Source organism: Corythoichthys intestinalis, chromosome 9 (assembly GCF_030265065.1).
Source record: "Corythoichthys intestinalis isolate RoL2023-P3 chromosome 9, ASM3026506v1, whole genome shotgun sequence".
NCBI lineage: Eukaryota > Metazoa > Chordata > Actinopteri > Syngnathiformes > Syngnathidae > Corythoichthys > Corythoichthys intestinalis.
This window is the reverse complement of record NC_080403.1, coordinates 49,465,962-49,481,217: the sequence shown is the minus strand read 5'-3', so window position 1 is coordinate 49,481,217 and position 15,256 is coordinate 49,465,962. Positions and strand designations below refer to the sequence as shown.

Genomic DNA, 15,256 nt, shown 5'->3' with positions numbered 1-15,256 from the left:
AAAAAAACAAATGTGCTGACTGCTTTACGGCATACGTCATTATAAAGACGGAAGTCAATGCTAACGCTTTCAGGCAAATTCTGCAAAGATGGCAGAGCGGGGGGTTTTAACCACACTTAGCCACACGGTTGCTAACAGTCATAAGCTATTGTTTAGCCACAACTATATTCATTACCTTATTACGTTTAATCCTTCACACAGCCGCTGGAAACAGAAATGTTGTTTAATAATCCATCTGCAGGCACCCATCATGATTTTACGACACTATGCGTGTGTGCGCTGATCCTCATGGGAAACGCAACTCTGATCCTCATGGGAAACTTCCTTAAAACCCTTAACTACCTGCAACATGAAGCAATTATCAGTGAATCCCAAAATTTGAAAAATAAGGTCCTAATGAAACCTTTTTTTAAAATTTGTAAAAAGAAAAGTCAAAATTGATATGTGTAATAAGTAGAGCTGGGAATCTTTGGGCACCTAACGATTCGATTACGATTACGATTCAGAGGCTCCGATTTGATTATAAACGATTATTGAATCACCTCCCTCCTTTTTTTTTTTAATATATATTTTTTTAATTATTTGTACATTAGTGCCAAAATTGTTCAAAAATCCTCTCAGGCTAAACCAAACTACTATTTCAGTATCAAGTAAACATATAACAGTAAACAAATATATAAAAATAACAGTAAATGAAAAACTCCAGTCCCCATTCTGTATCAGCAGCTTTAAACTACATTCAGTTTAATGTTGTGAATCAACTGTTACAGTTGTTAAAATTGCTCCCGTTATTCCATAATTTCCCTTCTGTCTACTTTTGTCAAAGTTTTAAAACTATTTCGTCATTTAAGATAGATTCAAGACACAATTCTGCCGATTTAGGAGTATTTTAGATAAAAAATCAATTAGAGTCGCTACAACAGAGCCTTTTAGAGAGGTCTACTGCTTTAAGATGGCGGCTGTTTACTTACGCCAGAAAGTCTGTCATTTCGCATTTCTGTTCAATAATACATGTTCTAACACCGACGCCGTCTGTCATTTTGCATCTAGTTCTACATATATATGATATCTAATGTAGCCGTATGTTTGTAGCAACTAGCAACTGGGCGTTGTTTGTGGCGGCTGTCAGCCGCAGTCAGGTATGATTGTTTTTTTTATCTAGCGGCATGAGTTGAACATGATATTTACTGTCAGTCCGTTCCTCATTGCGTCCCAAAGACCGCGCTGACTGTATTTTACTTCCGCTTTACCTGGTATAATTCAATAATCGGAATTTGGATATTTGTGAATCGTTCTCAAATCTTCCACGGCCGAATCGCGAATAATCTAAGAATCGGAAATTTCGCACGCCTCTAGTAATAAGCGCCCTAATATTTATAACCCTCACTAATTCCTGTTTTTTTTTTTTTATCCATGAAACTGCAGATGCATGTGTTGACTTGCATCCATCATTTTTTTTTTTTTCAAAAAGAAATGTCAAAATTCTGATTTAGTCTCAAAATCATGAAATTTTAGGTGTATCAAATGTGATACAATTGGCAATAAAGGGTTAAGGCAAAACACTACCGCTTTTGTCCACCGGCGTCGCTAAAATCAACCGAAACTGAAAAGTTACCTAGTGTTTCTTTAAACGAGTACCTTGTAGGGGTAAAATTAAACAGAAAATCATCTTTTTATTTATTGACAGTGTCAATATGATTTACACACACTGTAATTCCCCCCCTTTTGATGCAAAACGTCACTGTAATCCTCCTGTGACTTCTGGCTGCTTTGTGAAGTGGGCGGCATTGTCGCCAAGGCGGGCCCGACGGTAGCCCTAATCCACATCTGGATGAGTCAGCCCAGCTGTGGATTATAGCCCCCTTTCTCCGCCGGCGAAACAAAGAAAAACGACTCGGCAGAATTACCCCGCGCACCCCTTTTCAATGGGAATCAGTGGGAGGCTTCCAAATAAATGAAGCATTTGTGGGCGGTGGTAAGAAACAAAAAAAAATAATGCGTAGGCTTTTTTAAAATCAGGTTTGCAAATGTTGACAGCAGAAGCAATTGGACGCCGGGTCCTTCCGCTGTGCCTCTCAGGACGGCTTTCTATGTTCTACCTTGATTAAACGCTTCACTGGGCTGGCAGTGAGGCTCATCGAGCTGCTGTACAGTGAAGATGAGCCCTGTCTTTTTAGTGACACATCATTACGGCGTGTCTTCAAACAGCACGCGGTTATCACGGTGATGAAGCAGAAGACACCAAGTCGGAACAAATCATTGTTAGCGCTCACACTGTAGCGAAGAGTAGTTCATGAATGCCATCAATGGCACTAAACTACGGGATTTAAACATTTAAAAAGAGAATATTTAGTGTCTTCTATTTTTTTCCATTTAAAAACAAAAATAAATACAACAAAAACTGGTTTTGCCCATTTTTGTATAATTAAAAAAAAAAAAAAAAAAACAATTAAAAGAGAATATTTACAGGTTTTTTTGATTTAAAGAGTATCATTTAAAAAAAAAATAAATAAAAGAATACTTACAGGTTTAGCACTTTTTGTGTTTTAAAATTAAATTAATACATAAATAAAATAAAAATTAAAATATACATAACTTAATAATTGCTAAAATTCAGACACTTTTTTGGGGAAAAAAATGCTCCCCCCCAACAAAAAATAAAAAATAAAGTCAACTATCGGAATAGTTGACAATTCCTATGATCAGATTCCATGACTGTCGATTAGTGGTGGAGACCATAGTTGGGAGCTGAAGTGGGTAGTGTAGCCAAAAGTTTTACTCAAGAAAGAGTAGCGTTACTTCAAAATAATATTACTCAAGTAAAAGTAGCAGTCAAAAAATTTACTCAAGTGCAAGTAAAAAAGTATCCAGTGAAAAGAATACTCAAGTAATGAATAACATTGTAAGTAACTGCTTATTTTTGTTTTTTAAATTTTTTTAAACAAAGGTATTTTTTTTGCCTCTCAGCACATACTTATCTACAGTGGTATGAAAAAGTATCTGAACCTTTTAGAATTTCTCACATTTCTGCATAAAATCACCATCAAATGTGATCTGATCTTTGTCAAAATCACACAGATGAAAAAACTGTCTGCTTTAACTAAAACTACCCAAACATTTAAATGTTTTCATATTTTAATGAGGATAGTATGCAAACAATGACACAAGGGGGAAAAATAAGTAAGTGAACCATCACATTTAATATCTTGATCTTCTTTGCCTTGAGAAACTTTGAGGTACAGATTGAAGTATGCGATGGAGCACCATCTTGCTGCAGAATTTGTCCCTTTTTATGGTTAGGAATGTAAGAGGGAGCTAAGATTTGTTGATATTTTAGACTACTTATGTTGCCTTCCACCATGCAGATTAGAGATGCCGATCGATCAGGTCCGATCACGTCATTTTCAAAGTATCGGAATTGGCAAAAAAATATCGGACATGCCTTTTTTTTAATATATATATATTTTTTAATTAAATCGTTTTCTAATTGTATTTAACGTTACAGACATAATATGTTACACTCATCCAGAGTCTTTAGTTTAGGCTTAAGGTAGGGTTATCAAATTTATCCCGTTAACGGCGGTAATTAATTTTTCAAAAAATTTATCACGTTAAAATATTTAACGCAATTAATGCATGCGCTGCACGACGCATTGTCGCGTTCAATCTGTAATGGCGCCGTTTTACCTATATAGCGTAAAATGAGTAGAGTGAATTTTGGCAGCCTTTGGAGCCTTTTTTTAATTGGTTAAAGCCTTACAATCCCTCTCCCTACGATTAGAAATATCGTGGGAAGCAATGTGGAGAAGACAGGTAGTAACTGATCTTTTTCTTAACTCCCTATGTTATTTCCCAACGCAGAGAAGATATATCAATTGGTACCACTACGTACAGTCATGGTTGCACTTCCCATGATGCATTTGGGCAGAACAGTTAAATGGCTACAGTATCATTTACTGAAAGCTCAACAAATACAATAGATGGCAATGTTTAGTCACAATATACAAAGTCACATTTATCCTTTAAGAATTGCAAGTCTTTCTATCTGTGGATCCCTCTCACAGAAAATATGTTAATAATGTAAATGCCATCTTGAGGATTTGTTGTCATAATAAACAAGTACATTACTTATATACTGTATGTTGAATGTATATATTCGTCCGAGTTTTATTCATTTTTTTCTTAATGCATTGCCAAAATGTATATGATCGGGAAAAATTATCGGGAATGATTGGAATTGAATCGGGAGCAAAAAAAAAAACAATCGGATCGGAAAATATCGGGATCGGCAGATACTCAAATTAAAACGATCGGATCGGGAGCAAAAAAACATGGTCGGAACAACCCTAATGCAGATCTCTCGCACACCCCCATACTGGATGTAACCCCAGACCATGATTTTGTCACCACCAAACTTCACTGTTATCCAAGTGAATCTCTGATCCATGCAGGCTACAGTAGGTCTTCTGCAGTATTTGCGGCGACTGTGGTGTCATTCAATGGAATTTGCCACAAAACAGTGAAGTTTGGTGGTGGCAAAATCATGGTCTGGGGTTACATCCAGGGTGTTGATGTTGGTGTGCTGTTCCATTTTTCCTCCACACATGACATTGTAGGTTACTCCAAAATAATTCAACTTTGGTTTCATCAGTCCACACAATATTTTGCCAAAACTTCTGTGGAGTGTCCAAGTGCCTTTTTGCGAACATTAAATGAGCAACAATGTTTTTTTTTAGACAGCAGCCAACCCTTTCGGAGAGGAGGGATATTAGAATTTTTTTTTCGGCCAGCAGCAACCACTGTAAGTCATGCAAAAAGACGATAATGTTGTGGAGGTGGGGGAAACGCCGCTAATTTTGGGGGGACAGAGCCTTCTTCATTGCTGCCCCTTCTCTTTGGAACTCACTCCTTAAACCCATCCGCACCTGTTCAGATTTTCCTACATCCAAAAAAATTGTTAAAAACTCACCTTTTTAAATAAGCTTTTAATTTATCATTCTTTTCTCCATTGTTTTGTACTGCTCACGTTGTGTGAGCCTTTTCATTGTTTCAACTGTAAAGCGTCTTGTAGCATTGGTAAAATCGCTCTATAAATAATATGTATTATTATTATTTTTAATTTTGCTACTGAAAGTCCGACCTGAAACAGTTAGCATAACATTAAACTTGCTAACCGTCAAAACTACTGCAATCAGGCCAGCCTCCACAAGGAACAACGAAGTCAAGCTACTCATCCCTTATTTGGATCATTGTTTGCATTGTAATTTCGTCCCTACTAATGTTGAGACCAAACCTACACCCTTGGCTGGGAGATATACTGCCATTCCAAATGAAACCAAAACAATAATGTGGCTCATGACAGGGATGAGTTTGACACCGCTGCACTGTCAGAACAAATCGAGACAAAGTTTGACAGTCCGTTGATTTGGAATGCTGATTTCTCTCCACAACCTCCAAGGTAGAACCAGACGTTTGAAAGATTCCGCCACCTATGTTTTGCTGTTATAGTCTCTGCCATATCAGCTCAGTGACGTCTGTCAGCCCATACAAACCATTTCTAAGAGGAAAGCAATATCCTCTAAAACTCCTGTCTGTACAGCTGCCTCAGCCTCATCCTCGCTATTTCCTGTCACTCGCTTTCACGACGGTACGAGTCGTGCAGCGAGATAACATCCATCCACGCGTTTAATCCCACCCGTGAGCCGGCAATGATGGCGGCCAATCTCTTCTCTAATCAGTATAAACAGATGTGGATGAGGAAAGAATTCGCCCTGAGCCAAAGTTTGAAATTTGTGGAGTTATTTGGACATGTGGAATATGACACTAACTACAAATCTCCCATAGAATATGATCTTTTATTTAATGATTTAAATATTGTAATCCGACTCAAGCAAACTTAAATTCATACCTTATCCTTTAAGCGGTTTTTACCGTTGGAATATGTTGGATAAGTGAAATAGTTTTCTGATCCGCAATATGGATCCAAACCTTTGATACAGAATATTAATACTGGGGTTGTTCCGATCATGTTTTTTTGCTCCCGATCCGATCCCGATCGTTTTAGTTTGGGTATCTGCCGATCCCGATATTTCCTGATCCGATTGCTTTTTTTTTGTTCCCGATTCAATTCCAATCATTCCCGATAATTTTTCCCGATCATATACATTTTGAAAAATCATATACATTAAGAAAAAAATGAATAAAACTCGGAAAAATATATACATTCAACATACAGTACATAAGTACTGTATTTGTTTATTATGACAATAAATCCTCAAGAAGGCATTTACATTATTCACATTCTTTCTGTGAGAGGGATCCACGGATAGAAAGACTAGTAATTCTTAAAGAATAAATGTGACTTTGTATATTGTAACTAAATATTGCCATCTAGTGTATTTGTTGAGCTTTCAGTAAATGATACTGTAGTCATGCCCAAATGCATGATTGGATGTGGAACCATGACTGTGCGTAGTGCTACCAATTTGATATATCTTCTCTGCGTTGGGAAATAACATAAGGTGTTATGAAAAATCAATTGCTACCTTGCTTCCCCACATTGCTTCCCATGATATTTCTAATTGTGGAAAGAGGTATTGTAAGGCTTTAAGCCAATTAAAAAAAGGCTCCAAAGGCTGCCAAAATTCACTCTACTCATTTTACGCTGCCTTTTATCGCTCTATATGGGTAAAACGGCGCCATTACAGGTTGAGCGCGACAATGCGTGAGTGGGTCGTGCGGCACATGCATTAATTGCGTTAAATATTTTAACGTGTTACATTTTTTAAAAAATTAATTACTGCCGTTATCGAAATAATTTTGATAACCCGTAGCCTAAACTAAAGACTCTGGATGAGTGTAACCTATTATTTCTGTAACATTAAATACAAATAGAAAACGATGTAATTAAAAAAAAAATTATTTATTATATAAATATAAATATAAATTATATATATATATATATATATACAGTATATTAGAAAAAGGCATGGCCGATATTTTTTTGCCAATTCCGATACTTTGAAAGTGACGTGATCGGACCCGATCGATGGGGAAATCTCTAATTAACACCAAACAATAATTACTTGTATTGCAAAAAAAAAAAGGGCCAACACTAACCTATGCATAACAGCATTAAAGTGGAATGTAAAAATTTGGGCACTCTGCATATGCTCAAATTTTTTTTATGCTTCTGTATATTCTGAAGCCATGATGGTTTTAGCAAAATGAGCCTGCTTTAGGGTCAAGGCAACATGTCATTAACCAGAGGTGTGTAGTATAGCCAAAAAGTTTACTCAAGTAAAATAGGTGTGACTTCAAAATAATACCATATTGGCCCGAATATAAGAGGGCCCTAATTATAAGACGACCCCCTCTTTTTCAAGACTCAAGTTTGAAAAAAGAATTTTTGAACACCAAATTAATTTTCATACAAAAAATAATTACAGTACATCCGAAACAAATGATTATAACAATATATTTGAGAGAAAAAGCATGTTATTTTGCCTCATTCAAATCTTAATATCAGAACATTTAAATATGCAAACTAACGTGCAATCACATTCATAAATGAATGGCTTCTGGTTTTTATAATGTAAATGAACCAATCTATTGCAAAATAAAAAAATTGCAATAACTGCATTAGCCATCAAAGTGAAGTCTAACTGTAACTGTAGTCTTGAAACAAATCTGAATAAGGAAAAACATTGCAATAAAATAATGCAAACTGGTTCAACTTGAGAGTAGCTGAGATCTGGCATGACAGAACATCGCTTCTATGATATCTGGCGCCATCTAGCGTCGTAAATGGGCATCACGCCTAGACCGCGATTATAAGACAATGACCCATTACATAGCTACATTTAGCCAAAAAAATACGAAACAAATACAACAACAACAACAAAATTCCGACGAGAGAACAAAAAAAAATTACATAAATGAAGCATTATTAATCTAAAGAGCATGAGTGCCCTCTGGTGAAGAAAATAGTTCTTAGTTTAAATACTGATTCATTCCTTCATAATTACTATTATGAAATTAAAAGGGTCATATCTCCGGTTTTCCGTGGTCAATCGGTGCTAAATAAAAACTGGAAGACAGGTAAAAATCTGTGCTTTCGGGTATGTATGTCAAATACTTAACTTTTTACGGTGCTTTAAAGACACCACATGATTGAACAGGCTGGCGTGAACATAGAGCGATAAGCTTGCCTCTGATTGGTATAATGGAGTCATGTGATTATCAGTATTGTTAATGTTACTTTAAAAAAGTAATTTATTTCAGTTAGAAATTACTTCTCCCAAAAAGTAATTGAGTTAGTAACTCAGTTACCTGAATCTAAGGCTACGTTCATACTACAGGTCTTAATGCACGAATCCGATTTTTTCGTGTTTTTCCGATTCGAGTGAGGCATTAACTTGACGGTCTGAACATGACAAGTCGCATAGAACTGGACCATTTCCAACCCGATCTGGGGCACTTTCGTATGTGGTTCAAATCCGATCTGGGCCACATTTTTCCAGACTGTCGCGGCAGTCTGTACTGTCCAGTCTCTCAAATCGGAAATCATGCGGCAATTACGTCATCAAAAAGCGAGAGAGACGCTACGGTAGCGGTGCAGCTGTGCGTTATTAGCGCCTAGCTTGCCTTGAACACGGCTTTTTAGGAAGGGTCGGACTTGACAACAGTCATAAAAAAAATAAAAATGGGTTGAGGATACGCCTGAGAATGATCGGTTTTCTGTCTGCTCCATACAAGAAATATTTCAACATTGCTTACTCGGCCGAGAGTCGGGGCAAGCTCCCCCTATGTGTGTGTGACATGCAGGGACAGTGCGTGCATGCTATCGATCCATATACTTTGAATATAAGACTAAACTGGGATTATTTATATCTGTTATTTGTGTCCTCTTTTTAAAAAGCAAAATATGATATGCCAGGAATGACGGATGACAGCCAGACTGTGTGGTCATTGGTTTTGATGCGTCTGCGCATGCGGGTCGTCTTGCTCAGCGCGTGTTGGACTGTGAATTAGTCCGCATGCGTAGTACTTGAAAGGTCTCAATGGACAAAGGCAGTCTGAACGGGCACGCCAAAAAAACAGATATGACAAAAAATCGAATTTGTGCATTAAGACCTGTAGTATGAACCTAGCCTAAGAGTAATTAGTTACTTGGCAAAGTAACTGGTGTTACCTTTCATGTTTTTTTTCTGAGTGAATCTCGGATCCATGCAGGCTCCAGTAGGTCTCTTGCAATATTAACGACGACTGTGGTGTAATTCAATGGAAGATTCATCTGAAAAACCCACCTTTTGCCACAAAACAGTGAAGTTTGGTGGTGGCAAAATCATGGTCTGGGGTTACATCCAGTATGGGGGTGTTCGAGAGATCTGCAGGGTGGAAGGCAACATAAATACTCTGAAATATCAACAAATCTTAGCTGCCTCTTACATTCTTAACCATAAAAAGGGACAAATTCTGCAGCAGGATGGTGCTTCATCGCATACTTCAATCTCTACCTCAAAGTTCCTCAAGGCAAAGAAGATCAAGATCCTCCAGGACTGGCCAGCCCAGTCACCAGACATGAACAGGATGAAAGAGGAAGCATGGAAGACGAAACCGAAGAATGTTGATGAACTCTGGGAGGCACGCAAGACTGCTTTCTTTGATGTTCCTGATGACTTCATCAATAAATTGTATGAATCCTTGCCGAACCGCATGGAAGTCATACAAAATATTAAATTTGGATCTCACAGCACCACTACTTAATTCACTTATGTTATATAACATATTTTTGTATTTGAAGTACATTTTTTATTCAATTTTCACACTACTTTCTGTAGGCGACAAAACTTTTGTCTTGCCAAAATTTGACCTTTATGTCTTTATTAAATGATAAATCTTTTTTCAGTGAAACAAATATATTTTTGTACATTCATCATCATTTGGGAGGGTCTTAGCTTTCATATGAGCCATTTCTGAAACTAATTGAATAATTAAAAGTCAGGTTAGTAGCAATTGTTTCTACAAAATGGATAAGCAACAAGACTTTTGTCAGGGACTGTACTAATATTTGCGGTATATTTGGTCAATCTTCATCTAAAAGCGTTATGCATGAATACGCGAGTCCTAATCGGATCAATATTTTTAGTGTCCATGAAAACTGTGCATCCGATCATGATTTTAATCCGAGCTTTGATTGGATAAAAGACCATGTAAAAGTATCCATTGCCAGTGCCAGGTGTCCAGGCCATTATGACTGGGAGGGCTGGCAGCGATCATTCGCTGCCAGCCCTCCCAGTCAAAATGGCTTGGACATCTGGCGCCGTCAGTGGATCTGAAACATGAACAATTACAGCCAGTCTTCCTTCCCTGTTTGCAACTTTTTCATTATTCTCCCATTTCCAGGTATCGCAGGAAACCCAGTGCTCTTCAACGAAAACGGCGACGCCCCTGGACGCTACGAGATCTACCAGTACCAGATCCGAAACTTCACGGCGGAGTACAAGATCATCGGCCATTGGACGGATCAACTTCATCTCAATGTGAGTGACATCCAACGGATTAAAAAGTTTCTCTTCCCGCTTGTTCGCTAACTCCTCGCAAATCGTTTGATTGGTGTCATCTTCTGTGTGTAAATATCCTGAGGGCCTCCTCGAATGATTAACCGGACGGAATGTGATGAAAAGCGAGCCATGACAGACACATTTAATAGCATCTGTGCCCGACGGCGTCATTGACTTCTAAAACGTAACACTGCAGGCTCAGCGCAGACTGTGATGAAATGACGGTCTTGTAACAGTAAACGGCATAAAAGGAACAAAACAAATTATTGTTTTGACAATATGAAGAAAAGAGCTTTAGGCAGGGGAAAAGAGATTAAATTTGAAACACACGAAGCGGCTTGAGAGACAAGCTTTTGTCTTCTGTACTTCTTAAACAACCTGCTGCTGACTTCATTTGTGGCGAGCACACCAATTCTGACAGTTTAGCTCGCTTTATTTAATTAGTGTACGCTGTCATTTTAATTAAAAGCCGCTTACACGCAACTGCCAGCTTTTAAAAGAGAGGCAACAATTGGATGAAAGTGAAATCATTAAAGAAAAGACCTGTTTGGAATATCAAATTGAAATTATCTTCAAGAGTGTTTGTTAAGTACATTCTTAAAAGGAGCTATTAGGGGCTAACGCTACATGTATTTGTATTATTCGTTACGGTTTGCTAATATTAAGGATAAAAAAAGTTTGTGCTCTGGCTACAATCTGTAGAAATAATAATAATAATAATAAATAAAGCTCTGCTAAGCTACTAGCTAGTGGCGTCATTGCTTGATTTCTGTATTAGTATAGGTTAGCGATCAAACCATCTACCACAAACTTGGAACTATAAGGGACGAACGTGAAATGTATTTGTATTATTCGTCACGGTTTGCTCAAATGAAGGGCAAATACCCTCATCATGGCCAAGAACGAAAAGTGGCATTTGGTATGTGGCAAAATTGATTTTGCCTTGTGGCATTTTTTTTTTTGCCGTGTGGCAAAATATTTTTGGTATGTGGCAAAATGGATTTTGGCATGTGGCATTTTTTTTTGCCGTGTGGCTTTTTTTTTTTTGGTATGTGGAAAAATGGGTTTTGGCATGTGGCATTTTCTTTTGCCACGTGGCATTTTTTTTGGTTTATGGCAAAATTGATTTTGCCATGTGGCATTTTTTTGCCATGTGGCAAAATAGATTTTGGTATGTGGCATTTTTTTGGTATATGGCAAAATTAATTTTGCTATGTGGCAAATTAGATTTTGTCATGTGGCATTTTCTTTTTCTTTTTTTTGCCATGTGGCATTTTTTTTTTTTTTTTGGTATGTGGCAAAATTGACTTTGCCAAGTGGCAGTTTTTTTTTGTTTTGTTTTTTTTTGCTGTGTGGCAAATTTGATTTTGCCATGTGGCATTTTTGCCATGTGGCATTTTTTTTGCCAAGTGGCAAAATGGGTTTTGGCATGTGGCATTTTTTTTGCATGTGGCATTTTTGTTTTGGTGTGTGGCAAAATGGATTATGGTATGTGGCTTTTTTTTTTTTTTTTTTTTTTTTTGTGGCAGGTTTTTTTTCTTTTTAATATGGCATTTTTGCAGGCCATGCACGTCCATTCCAATAACGGCTATGCACGTCCAAATTTTCCATTCATTTTAAATGGCACAAAAACATGTGTGGCTGTGATTTTTGACCATACACCTACCATTACAGTACATTGAAATTCAACTGGCACCCAAGTAAAGCTATGCCATTGACGGCTATGAATATCCAAATTTTCAATTCATTTTAAATGTCAGAAAAAAACATGTGGTTGTGATTTTCGACCATACACTTTTCATAACAGCACATTGACATTCAACTGGCACCAAGTAAGGCCATGCCATTGACGGCCATGGACCACTTTTCATTGTCACTGTCTCTCAAACGCCTTGTGCTCTGGCCACATGATAGGCATACTTTGTATATATATACAGTGGGGAGAACAAGTATTTGATACACTGCCAATGGGTTTTCCCATTGTCAGTGTATCAAATACTTGTTCTCCCCACTGTATATATATATATTAAAAAAAGCTCTACTAAGGTAGTAGCCGTGAAGGCATGTTTTCTGCATTAGCATAGGTTAGTGATCAAACCATATATTGGTGATGCCCCATAGGGAAACCAATGAGCTAGACTTGATCGCAATGACCAAGTATTAACTTAAATAAATGAATGTTTAGCGCTACCCGGTTGGAAAGTTGCTCGAAAAACATGGGAAAACCCAGAACAGTGTCAAAAGAGTAGGAAAGCCAACACACATTTTGTGAAAGAGACAAGCACAATCGCAGAGGAAGTGGGGATGTTAAAGTTAGGACGTAAATTTGCTAGCTTTGGTGGTAGTATCAAAGGTAGAATCAGAAAGAAGTGACATGAGTTGTGCAAAATAAAAGTGGAAAGTTAGAACAGAGTGGGAAGTAGAATTCAATACACCAATTTCATGTGCTTTTAAGTAAGTTTGGAAGTCATATCAGAGACATGATGATGACTGTTGAAAGGGAATAACAGAAACCTAGAGTAGGCCTGGAAATTGCAGTTCATCAGCAAAATTCAATGCTTTGGGGGTATTATTTTTGGCATGAAAGTGACTGTGAAAGCAAGTAGTGTCCATATGTACTGTAGGTGGGTTACCTGCTTCAGAGAAAGTACCAGATATGAAATAGCAGACTCAATTCTGCCTTCAGATGTGTTGAAAACATTTTAGGCAGTCTGATCAGTATTGTTTACATTTCACCATACACAAGTGTTGCATACTCATATTTTCAAGGTCTTAATCTGGTCTTGGACTCGACTCAACAAAAGACTCAGTCTTGATTTCAACTTGGTCTCAGTAATTTTTAGTTGCAGTCTTGAGGTGAACACTATAGCAGTGACTGAAAGGCATTAACGGTAAAGAAAATGCTCTACATTTACGTTAAGGGAGCAAAATCTAACATTCGTGGCCAAAAATGGTACAGTAACCGTGATCAAAATATTCAAGCGCACAACATCCCTTTCGGTTTTCCAGATAAGTCATACCAAACCGAAACTACAAATTGCAATTTTGGGAGAAATTGTGTGGGTATCTACGTATGCTCTGCTGATCGGTATACTTGTAGCACAAGTACACAATCGACATACACTTGTAGTAAAAGTACACATAAGTACACATGCTTGGAGTACAAGTACACACAAGCAAACTTACCTATTATACAAGTACACATACGCGTAGTACAAGTAACCCTAGTTGCGTACAATTAAGGACTCAGTCTTGCAGTATAAATAAACGTACTTGTAGTACAAGTTCACAACATATACTGTATGTACAGTGGGGCAAATAAGTATTTCGTCAACCACTCATTGTGCAAGTTCTCCCACTTGAAAATATTAGAGAGGCCTGTAATTGTCAACATGGGTAAACCTCAACCATGAGAGACAGAATGTGGGAAAAAAACAGAAAATACCATTGTTTGATTTTTAAAGAATCAAGCTGCAAATCATGGTAGAAAATAAGTATTTGGTCAATAAAAAAAGTTCATCTCAAGACTTTGTTATGTACCCTTTGTCGGCAATAACGGAGGCCGAATGTTTTCTGTAACTCTTCACAAGCTTTTCAGACACTGTTGCTGGTATTTTGGCCCATTCCTCCATGCAGATCTCCTCTAGAGCAGGAATGTTTTGGGGCTGTTGTTGGGCAACACGGACTTTCAACTCCCTCCACAGATTTTCTATGGGGTTGAGATCTGGAGACTGGCTAGGCCAAATCCGGCACTGCCAGACGTGTCCCCCTGCTGAAGAAAGCACACGTCCAGGCCCGTCTGCGGTTCGCTGGAGTATTTGGATGATCCAGAAGAGGACTGGGAGAATGTGTTATGGTCAGATGAAACCAAAATAGAAGTTTTTTGATAGAAACACAGGTTCTCGTGTTTGGAGGAAAAAGAATACTGAATTGCACCATAACCACTGTGGAGCATGGGGGTGGAAACATCATGCTTTGAGGCTGTTCTTCTGCAAAGGGACCAGGACGACTGATCCGTGTAAAGGAAAGAATGAATGGGGCCATGTATCGAGAGATTTTGAGTGAAAATCTCCTTCCTTCAGCAAGAGCATTGAAGATGAGACGTGGCTGGGTCTTTCAGCATGACAATGATCCCAAACACACAGCCAGGGCAATAAAGGAGTGGCTTCGTAAGAAACATTTCAAGGTCCAGGAGTTGCCTAGCCAGTCTCCAGATCTCAACCCCATAGAAAATCTGTGGAGGGAGTTGAAAGTCCGTGTTGCCCAACGACAGTCCCAAAACATCACTGCTCTAGAGGAGATCTGCATGGAGGAATGGGCCAAAATACCAGCAACAGTGTGTGAAAAGCTTGTGAAGAGTTACAGAAAACGTTTGGCCTCGGTTATTGCCAACAAAGGGTACATAACAGTATTGAGTATTGAGATGAACTTTTGGTATTGACCAAATACTTATTTTCCACCATGATTTGCAAATTAATTCTTTAAAACTCAAACAATGTGATTTTCTGTTGTTTTTTTTTTCCCACATTCTGTCTCTTATGGTTGAGGTTTACCCATGTTGACAATTACAGACCTCTCTAATATTTTCAAATGGGAGAACTTGCACAATTAGTGGTTGACTAAATACTTATTTGCCCCACTGTATATCCTTGTCTTATTCCTGCAACCTTACCGTTACGAAGCCTACAGAG

The 15,256-nt window shown here is 37.9% G+C and overlaps 1 protein-coding gene across 1 annotated transcript in view; it reads left to right on the top strand.

Moving 5' to 3' along the window:
* LOC130921874 (metabotropic glutamate receptor 4-like) overlaps positions 1 to 15,256 on the top strand; it is a 589,147-nt gene that overhangs the window by 516,369 nt on the left and 57,522 nt on the right. The window contains exon 8 of the mRNA XM_057846217.1: positions 10,408 to 10,544. Within this exon, the coding sequence (XP_057702200.1) occupies positions 10,408 to 10,544 (137 nt within the window). The remainder of the gene's footprint in view (positions 1 to 10,407; positions 10,545 to 15,256) is intronic.